Here is a 9,554-nt window from a genome sequence, read left to right as displayed (position 1 = left end):
TGCAGTGGGGAGAGCAGGGGGGGCCGCAGCCCCAACCCGTCCTGCCCCACCCCCACAGCCACACAGCGATGCCCCCCGTGCCTCACCACGCTCAGCCACGTTTGGCTTTCCTCCTGGTTTCAGCAGGAAGCAGCAGTTTGTGCTGCCTGAGGGATCGGACCCGTCAGCACAGCATCCCCCCCCTCCCCTCCCTTCCCCACCCCCCCCCGCCCCCGTGCAGGGGTTGTGACACAGAGCTCCGAGCTTCAGTGCGTGTGGAGGTGTGAACGCAGGTACAGACTGTGCGATGTAAGATCTGTCCCTCGGAGGGAGCGGTGGGGAAGAAGGAACCGCAGGGATGGCGGCCCAATGCCATCCATGTGCAATGGGGAAGTGCTGCAGAGCTGAATCCAATGGGAAATGTCCCAGCTGGGCTGGGAACCAGCAATGCCTGCACACAGCTCCGGGTTCTGCACAGCCCGGCCGTTCCATCAGCGCTCCCTCTCTTCCTCCTCCTCCTCCTCCTCCTCCTCTTGCTTTGCTGTCCCGTTACCACGAGGAGCAATGAGATGTGGGGCGGCAGTGCAGGTCCTGCAGGGAAAGGTTTCCTGTGCTTTCAGCCCAACCGGCACCGAATTGCAGGAGTTTGGTCTGCAGAAGCCCTTAGGAGGGTAAGACAGAGCGATCCTTAACCAGGCTGGTGCTAAGGTTGGTGGTGAGTGAGCGGAGCGGAGCGGCTGGCTGTGCCCTAACCCTGGAGGTAAGTAGTTCTCCTTCTCCTCGCTTGGTGCTGATGCTGAGCGGGGAGATGGGCCCTCCCTCGCTCTCTGTCCATCCAGGCATCCTCTCAAAATGTTCAGGTCTGTTTGCAGTGCCCGCTGAGAAGACACGGCTGCAGAGGTAAACCCTTCGCTTCCAACCCCTCTGACAAGTAGTGTCTGAATGGGAAAGTTTGGTCCTGTGAGTCACTTCAAGGAGAGAAAAGAAAAACAACGGGCTGTGTAATACTGGATCTGTAAAAGGGAGAGGAGATGGAGAAGGAAGGAGGAAAGGACCTTCCTGCCAGGCAGGACTGGTCCTCCCTTCCTAACGGCTCTTTCTGGGGCCAGAGGGCTGGATGGGGGGAGGAGAGGAGGGGAAAGGGTTGTGCGAAGGGAGCTGACAAATTCACCGGCCTCTCTGTAAGTCAGCCTGAAGCAGAAACTCTTCCTCTGCAGTTCCCCTTCATCTGAACAGAAAGGAAGGAGGGAGGGAAGTGGGAGACCGGGGGGACATCCGTGTGAGCCTTCAGCTCTGAGCTGACATTGCTTAAACGTGGAGGAAGACCCTAAATTAGAAGGGATCAAGTGCAGCCCCCTGCTCCCAGCCTGTCTGAAGGAACCAGCTCTGCCAGGCGGCTCTCACAGCAGGCAGCATCTGCAGAGCATCACCTCTGGGTCACAAACACCTCCTGATGCTGCAGCCACCAGAGGAGGACCGACAGCCCAAGAGATGACAACAATCCTATGGTTGGGGTTTTAAGACCTTCAGAGGAAGACAAAAAGTTTGCAGGACGGGGCAGGGGGCTGAAGCCTCGTTCAGAGCACAGGTTGGTGGCCCACACCCACCTACCAGGTGCACTACGTGACAGCCTTCACCAGCTCACCTGGCTCCTGCTCAGCTCAGCTTCTGCCCTCAGTCCCCACTTTGGCTGCAGCCACAGACTTTGTTTTCCAGACCCCAACCCCTTGGTTGTCCCACACACCCACCCCCACTCACCTTCACCAGCCCTGAGTGCCCATCCCAGGGAGCAGCCACCCCCTGCTGCCCCCCACACTGACGCAGCAGATGGACTCTACCTGTGCTGCAGAAGTGACTCCTGCTTGCTCGCTGCTGTCAATAGGGATGGTTGGCATCCTTGGGTCGTTTCAATTGGACCTTCAAACGTTTCATGCCAATCTGGAAGCCATTCATGGCCTGGATGGCAGTTTGTGCACTGGATGGGTTGTCGAAGCTTACAAAACCTGAAGGAGAAGACATGGGCAGTGGTAACAGCAGCACTGCAGGGGTGTGCTCAGCACATGTACATCCCAGCCATGTCGTGCTTCTTTGGCCTCTTGGGCAGCAGCACTCACCAAAACACTTGCTCTGGTTGGTGGCACGATCCATGAACACCTTGGAGGAGATGATATTGCCAAAGGGAAGGAACATCTGCATCAACTCATTGTCTCCAAACTCCTGAGGGAGATGGTAGATGAAGAGGTTGCAGCCTTCAGGACCTGCAGGCACGAGGGCGGTGTGGAGGGACAAAGCACAGACAGCCCCAAGGGGAAAGGGAAGAGAAAAGGGCTCAACTAAGAGCACAGCACTGGAGGAGACCCCCAGCACTGTGTCCTTCGTCCTTTGGCCTCGACCTCCCCTTATTTGACTCAGTCACTCATCTAAAGGTTCTGAGGGCTCTCCAAGACCCTCTGAAGACAATACAGAGAGCTGGAGGTTGTGGAGAGCAGATTCCCCTTCGCAGCTTGCCCAGCTCCCACCCAGGGCTCTGGCCACAACTCCCTGTGAGCATCCAGGTGCTGTCATGCTGGAATAAAACCAGCCAAAGTGACAGCTCACAGCTTCCCAGTATTGCTCACCTCTGCCCTGGACACCCGTGTGAAAGCTGCAACTCTCACCTTCCCTGCCCATAACCACGCAGTAGCTGCATTCAACCCATGAGCCACAGCTGGAAACCTCCTGGGCTGCCACACATCCCAGCTCTGGGCTGAGCTGCTCACCCCGTGAGCCTCACAAGCTCCCATCCTCACCTTCACGCTGCTGCTGCTGCAGGACGGGCGGCGGCTGCGGGATGCTCTGCGCAATGGGGGTGATGGAGGTGGTTGGATACACAGCTGTGATCCAAGGAGACAGAACAAACCGCTTACCCAGGGATGTGGAACACAGAACAAACCATTTACCCAGGGATGTGGAACACAGAAAGGCCCGAGGGAGAGAAGGGAAGGCGGTACCTGCGTACTGCTGGACGCCGGTGAAGGCTGGGTGCAGGGTCTCTGCTACCGATGGGCTCTGGGCTGCAAAGAAGAACATCATCAGAAGCACAGCAAAGGGAACTGCATGCACAGAGACTCCACTGAGTCTGCAAGGGGGGGTAGGAAAAGCCTCTGCTGCAGGGATCAAGAAGAAGAGAGCTAAGTTCAGCTCTTAAGGCCTCCGGATGGTTTCCTCCTGCGTGCCATACCTGAATATGGTACAAAGCCATTGGTGTAAACTGTTTCCAAGGACGGATGGCCGTTGGGAAAGGGCACCACGCCAGTAAACCCATTGGAAATGGGTGCCACCAGCCCCGGCATGGCTGTCGTTCCCAGGAGAGGCGGTGAGTGCAGCCCTGCAGAGCGAGGAGGAGACGCTGTGAGGCGAGGCCCTGCAAAGCCCTCGGTGCCCGTTCTATCTGCCAGGTGAGACTGCTGTGCACGGAGCTCTTATTTCTTCTAGCTGTGACTGCTGTCACAGCTCCAGGTGGGGACACTTTAAACCCAGGCCTGCAAAGCAGCCAGCACGGCACAGCACCGCTCCCGATGGGCTCCCAGCCCCATCAGCTGCTGTGCATTGTGACAGGGAGCGGCAGCACTGCCAGGTACAGCCCTGGGGATGCAGTCACTCCTTCCTGCACCTTCCTGAACTGAGCGGAGCCGAATCGGTGCCCTCACCTGATGTCTGTGCAATGGGTGCTGCCGGCAGCCCGTTCAGACTGACTGCCCCGATCTGCTGGATGTGGCACGGCGAGAAGGCGACGCCGGGGCTCAGGTAGCTGCCGTGGGAGGTGGACAGGACGGTCGTCTGCTGCTGCATCAGCTACAAGGCAGGGCAGGGCTGCTCAGGGTCTGCACAGCCCCCAGCAGCCAGACCCTCCCCTCCCAAGGTGTTAAGCTCTGCCTCGAAGAAGCCCAACCCCTCTGTCCTTTGCAAGGTGTGTGGGTGCTCCATGGGGTGTCACCCAGCCCTGCTCGTGGGGCTCCATCCTTCCTCCGGAGCAGAGAGGGCCGGGGCTGGGAGCAGGACGAGGGGAAGGCCGTGCAGCCAGCAGTTGGTGCTGCGAGACACAAGATGCAGCTCTCGGAGCACAGCACCAACCACGCTTCCCTGCGCTCCGCATGCAGCCATCTAAATCCCTTCGTAAAGCTCTTCTGCTGTCGAGCAGGAAGGGCTGGGGAGGAGCAGGCGGGATGCTCTGCAAGTACCGATGAGCTGGGGTGGCACGAGGCAAAGCCAACAACAACGTGAATCCTCTTCACGCTGATGTGAGCCGAGTCCCACCGCCTGCTGTGCAGCACAACCCTGCCTGCTTGGCCCTGCATCCAAAACCTAACGTGGAAACGTTCGCATCTCTCTGTGCTTTCTCTTCATTCCCTCCACACTGAAGCTGCAGAAGAAGGAGAGGCACTGCCTGACCTCACAGCACTGCTGTCTGAGTCGACGCGTGGAGAGCAGCAGGGATGGAACCGACTGCAAGGCAGCAGCAGGAGGTGCAGAGCCCACAACGCGCCCTGCCTGCGGGCACCCGCAGCGAATCCCCCGGAGCAGAGCTGCTCCATGGCACGGATCCCTCAGCCAGCAAAACGTGTCCTCCTGAGAGCACCGAGTGGTGCTGAGGATCCCCGGGGCCATCAGCCTGCGTGCACAGCTCTGCCTTCACACCCCAGGAACCCATGCGTTTCTTACTTAGAATATCGATTTTCTTTTTTCTCATTAGTGCCTGTTTGGTGGCAGGCTCTGGCTGGAACACGACCCGCATTCAGATGCAAATGTGCCACACCAGCATTCCCAAACGGTTGTCATTACTTGGATAAAATTACCTTAATGAGCCGTAAGAACAAAGGGTGGTGGTGGATGCACAGCTGTGTGCTCACAGCCACCAAGAAACACGCAGCCACTGATGGCACCCGGTGCTCCATCAGCCCTCCTCTGCACCCAGACCTCTCTGCAGGCCCCTGAATTAATTAATTAGTCTGAATTAATCGCTGGGTCCAACCTGTTGATGGAGCTGAAATGAGGGATGTCCTCCCTTCGTGGAGGTGGGGTGTGGGGCCCAGCTCAGCTCCCAGCCCTCAGATGAGCTGGTTTTTGGCTGCTCATCCCCCGTGTCAGGGTGCAGCCCTTTTCTCTCGAGCTGCACCAGCTGAAATGCGCCGCCTGTTTTTTAATTAATCTCTCCTGAGATAACTGTAGACTTAAACAGCCCGGGATGACTTCACGTTTCATCCCAGGTACCTTTTCCTTCAAGGAAAACGTAATTAACATAAATTAAAAGCATCCAGCAGAATCAAGAAGTGAGGCCCTGAATGCTGTGGTGCCTCAGGAGGAGCTTTGGAGCAAAGGCTGCAGGGATGGGGAGAGCAGAATGCTGGCACAGAGCACTGGGAACGCAGCAGCAGTGCCCAGGGAGCCCCAGCAGAGCTCAGCCTGACTCTGCCACGTCACCACCACCACCTGTGCCCCCAGTGCCACATCCCAGGTAGCAGCTGGAGAGGTGTAAACCCTCTGCCTCTGATGTTTTGTGCACCTGAGAGCTGGTGAGGATCTCTCCTTGCAGGGAGGCCGAAAGTGAAACGGGACAGAAAGTCTTGAGTCGAGGGGAAAGGCACTGCAGGCAGAGCAGGAAGGTTAGTAAGGAGTTGGAGAGGAGGCATTTACAGACAGCTGAGGAGAAACAGAAGCAGATCAGCAAGCAGCACAGCTGAAGTTTGGTTCTGCCTTCTGGTCACCGCTGGGAGCTTCTGAAGAGCGGAGGTCGCTGACGAACCAAGCCTGGAAGATCTCCCTGCTCTCCCTGCTCTCCCTGCTCACACACCGTGGGCCACAAGCTCACAGCACGGCCCCGTCCTGCCCAGCTCAGCACCAGCTCCACGACAGCAGAGGGTGCAGCAGAACAAGCACATCCTCACTGACCCAGGTGCTGACTGTAGTGGCTGCTTCTGGGGATTCTTGGAGAGAAAATGGCCAACACTTGGGAACCAGTTCCTCCTCTGTCACGGAGATGGGACACAGAGCAAAGAGCCACTGAAGCCAGAGGTGAAGGTTTATTTTGCTCCCTAGGGAAATTACCTCTGGGAGCAGCTCCTACCTTCAGGCTCTTGGACACAAACATCTCTCACCCTGAGCAATTTCCCAGCCTCCTTCCATGGGAAACAGAGAGACTTGAAAGTGAGGGCCATCAAGAGCTGAAGATGCTCCACCAGAGCTGGTCGGGGACTTGCTGAGTTTGGGATCTACTTCAAATGCCAATGGCAACCACCACTACCATTGCCATAAGGCAGCGAGGTTCCCTCCACAAGATCCGAGGTGCAGCCAGCCTTGTCAGAGAGGAAGAAGGATGACTGGAACACCTCTGACCCTCTGCAGCGTCCTGCAAACCCCACCGGGTCACACTGGCCAAGAGAGGAAGCCCTGGGAGCCACGGACAGCACTGGGAGCTTGGTGCCCTCCGGAGAGTTTCAGCAGAGAAAGGAAACCTTGAGGCTGTGCCCAGGGCTCTCCTGCTGCTCCAAAAGCAAACTGAGGCACACACTGAGGCCACGGACCCGGTTCACAAACCATGCCTGGCAAATATCACCCACGAATCGTGGCTCTGAGCTGCCCACAGAACAGGATAGAAAGACATGGGCTCATGCTCCGCCTGTTCCCAGGCACCTCCACCAGTCTACGTGCCAGAGGAATCCAGCCTCACTGTAAGGAGGTCCCAGCTCTCTCCTTCCTTCCAGGAGGAAAAAGCACACGGGCTGCGCTGCCAACTGAGAAACTGGAACAAACCCCAGGCGTCAGGAAGCTTGCACACAGTTAAAGGGACCTGTCAGCGATCTCCCAGCCCAGGTATGGAGTTGCCCCACAGCCAGGAGGGCAGCCTTCCCCCCCCAGCCCCCCAGTGATACTCACAGCCTGCGCATAGGCGCTGTATGGGCTGAACGGCAAGGTGAGAGATGGAGTGAATATCCCCAGCTGCCCCACCATTTGCTGCATACGACGGAGGGTCCTCTCCTTATCTGTGTCAGCAAACTTCACCACTAGACTGGAGGAAGCGCCCTAGGCACAGAGAGAGGAGACAGAGAGAGGAGGCCGGGGGGAGGAGGCCGGGGGCAGGCAGAGTCAGCGGTCAGGCAAGGTGGGATGGGGCAGAGCAGGCAGCAGAGAGGAAGAGGTGCAGAAGAGCAAATATTGGAGTGGAAGTGCTCAGCAGCTGCCTGGAACCTGGGCCATGCCCTTCCCCATCCATCCATCCGTCCATCCATCCATCCGTCCGTCCGTCCATCCGTGTCCCACCCTTCCCCTCACACAGCAGCACACACCTCTGGCTGCATTCACCACAGGCAGCCCCAAGCCAGCAGGCTGTGAGACTGCAGGAGATAACACCACAGCTTGCAGTGAGAGGGCACAGCTGTGGTTACGCAGCCCCACATCATGCATGGGGCATTCCCACCTAGCCCAGCATGCCCCAGAGGCCCCTCCACCACCTAAAGAGAAGGGCAGGAGCGTGCTCAGGCTCTGGAGCCCTGACTGCTGCTCTGCTCTCAGCAGGCACACAGACTCACAGCCTGGTCCCTGACTCTCCTTTTTTTAGCCTTTTATCTAGATAAAAGTGCCGTCACTACCAGTCTGGGCAAACAGACGCACACCAGCCCAGGAGACAGGATGGTCCCCAAGGACAAGAGCATGGATGTGTGCACGTGCCCCTGTCCTCACAGCTGTACTGAGCTGGAAACTGTGGTCGTGGACAGTGAGGGAGTTCCCTCTGGGGGAGAGAATTAGGAAAGGGGAGGTACCCTGGCCTCATACTCACGGGCATTGTCTGGCTGCCGTGGAGTGCGTGGATTGCTGCCTGAGCCTCTGTGTGAGATGAGAACTTTACAAAAGCACAGCCTGGAAAGGGACAGAGAGCACAGGAGACGCAGTGATGGGACCGCTGTGGTGTGGTCACATCTCACGCAGGGCAAAGGAGAGCAGAACAGAAGGGCCGGCTCACCCCAAGCACTCTATTCTGGACAAGCAGGAAGGTTCTCACATCGTCCTTTCAGTGATGTCACACCTCCACATCTGCCCCTCATCACCTCCTCCCTACATTCTCTACGTGCTCCGAATTGTGCCTACAAACGTTTCCAACTGCAACCCGACCTGGGCTCGCTGACGACCCCAACAGCTCCTCTCTGCTCTCTGTCCCCATCCTTCCACCTAACTGTGCCCATCCTCCCCAGCCTTCCCCTCCCTGCTACGTGTGTTCCCACGAGGCAGGCGAGCACTACCTGGAGAGCAGGGAGAAAGGGCACGACACAGAGGGGTTCACACCTTTGCTGTTCCCATCAGGTCCACGCAGCACCGTACATTCATCAATGACCCCAAATGGTTCAAAGAGCCGAAGCACGTCATCCTCAGACTGCTGCTTATTTAACATGCCCACAAAGAGCTTCCTGTCCCCTAGGGGCAAACACAGAAACATCAACCTTCTATGAGGGACGCAGTCTAAAGTAGGAGGATAGGGACACGTATGCACAAAACAGCCTCGTGTTGAAATCACGCCTGGCATGGAAATGATTTGCTGTTGGCTGAAATGCTTCTTGGGTTATGTCTGATGGAGCCTCCTGAGCTGCACACACAGGGAAAGGGTTCTGTGGTGTCCCCTCTCCTGGTCAGCAAGGGTAGCAATTCCCTGCCTGTCACTATTGTTCTCGCCTTTGGATAATCCAATGCAAATGGGGATAACAAAATCTTCCCGGGTAATTAAATCCCTCCTGAGCAAAACATCAAGTCCGAGGGGCACCTCAGGACACACAGCAGACCGTCACAGGCAGCGTGAATCAACTGCCGCACCTCTGCCTTTTCTGCTTCCATTTCCCTCTATCAACATTGCTATTTCCACTGCTGGAATCCCCAAGCACCACCACTTGGATGTGCCCTTCCCTGCCCCATCCATCAGCCCACACAAACACAGCAGCACCCTCCCAAACCGCCGGGAGCAGCCATTCAAAGAGCACAGCTCCACATCCCAGCCCCATCTCTGCTTCTGCAAGAAGATGGTTGGGGATGGTTACGTCAGGAGTGAACGCTCCCCCAGTGCCACGGACACACGTGGGGAGACGTGACCCAAGGCTGGGTGTTGGATGAGGGCTGGGAGGACTCCTTACTGCGACAGGATAGGAGGGGCTGGCTTCAAACACAACCAATGCAACGTGACGCACGTCGCAGCAAACAGCGAGGAAGCTGCAGTCTGTTTGAGTGCAGTGACCTGAAAAACAACAGGTCTGGGAGCGACAGCGCGGGCTGCAGGGCTGTGCTGTGTGTGCGGTTGAATAGATGACACCCGGCACGCTCACACGGCCCCGGCTCCCAGGCACACGAGCACACCGCCTTCCCGATGCTCTGCCGTGGGCAAGCGGCGCGCACGTGCCACGTTTCCCTTGCAGAAAAAGCAAGGGAGAGAACAGACCGTGTGCCACACGGCTGCACCAGCGCTAAGGCAGCATCTGCCCCCAGCCAAGGCTTGGATGAATGGTTCCGCTTTGGGCTGATGACTCATTTGGGAAAGATCCACCGAGACGCCGCCGGCT

General features: G+C 57.6%; 1 protein-coding gene across 5 annotated transcripts in view; it reads right to left on the bottom strand.

The window, feature by feature from the left end:
• Positions 1–210: 210 nt before the first annotated feature.
• The window catches only part of CELF5 (CUGBP Elav-like family member 5), a 34,510-nt gene continuing 25,166 nt past the window's right edge, over positions 211–9,554 (bottom strand). For 3 of the 5 annotated variants that reach the window (XM_019610008.2, XM_085211767.1, XM_085211769.1), the window contains 10 exons: positions 8,296–8,424; positions 7,793–7,872; positions 6,892–7,038; positions 3,669–3,813; positions 3,200–3,346; positions 2,970–3,032; positions 2,769–2,852; positions 2,094–2,237; positions 1,818–1,982; positions 211–947 (listed from right to left, as the gene is read on the bottom strand). In XM_019610008.2, coding sequence (XP_019465553.1) covers positions 1,855–1,982; positions 2,094–2,237; positions 2,769–2,852; positions 2,970–3,032; positions 3,200–3,346; positions 3,669–3,813; positions 6,892–7,038; positions 7,793–7,872; positions 8,296–8,424 — 1,067 coding nt within the window. In that variant the 3' untranslated portion in view covers positions 211–947; positions 1,818–1,854. Of the gene's footprint in view, positions 993–1,817; positions 1,983–2,093; positions 2,238–2,768; positions 2,853–2,969; positions 3,033–3,199; positions 3,347–3,668; positions 3,814–6,891; positions 7,039–7,792; positions 7,873–8,295; positions 8,425–9,554 lie in introns of all 5 variants that reach the window. The other 2 variants (XM_085211768.1, XM_085211770.1) reach the window with 2 other exon arrangements.

The sequence above is a fragment of the Meleagris gallopavo genome, chromosome 30, assembly GCF_905368555.1.
Source record: "Meleagris gallopavo chromosome 30, MGAL_WU_HG_1.1, whole genome shotgun sequence".
Taxonomy (NCBI): domain Eukaryota; kingdom Metazoa; phylum Chordata; class Aves; order Galliformes; family Phasianidae; genus Meleagris; species Meleagris gallopavo.
The sequence above is the reverse complement of the archived record's forward strand: the minus strand, read 5'-3'. Positions and strand labels throughout refer to the sequence as shown.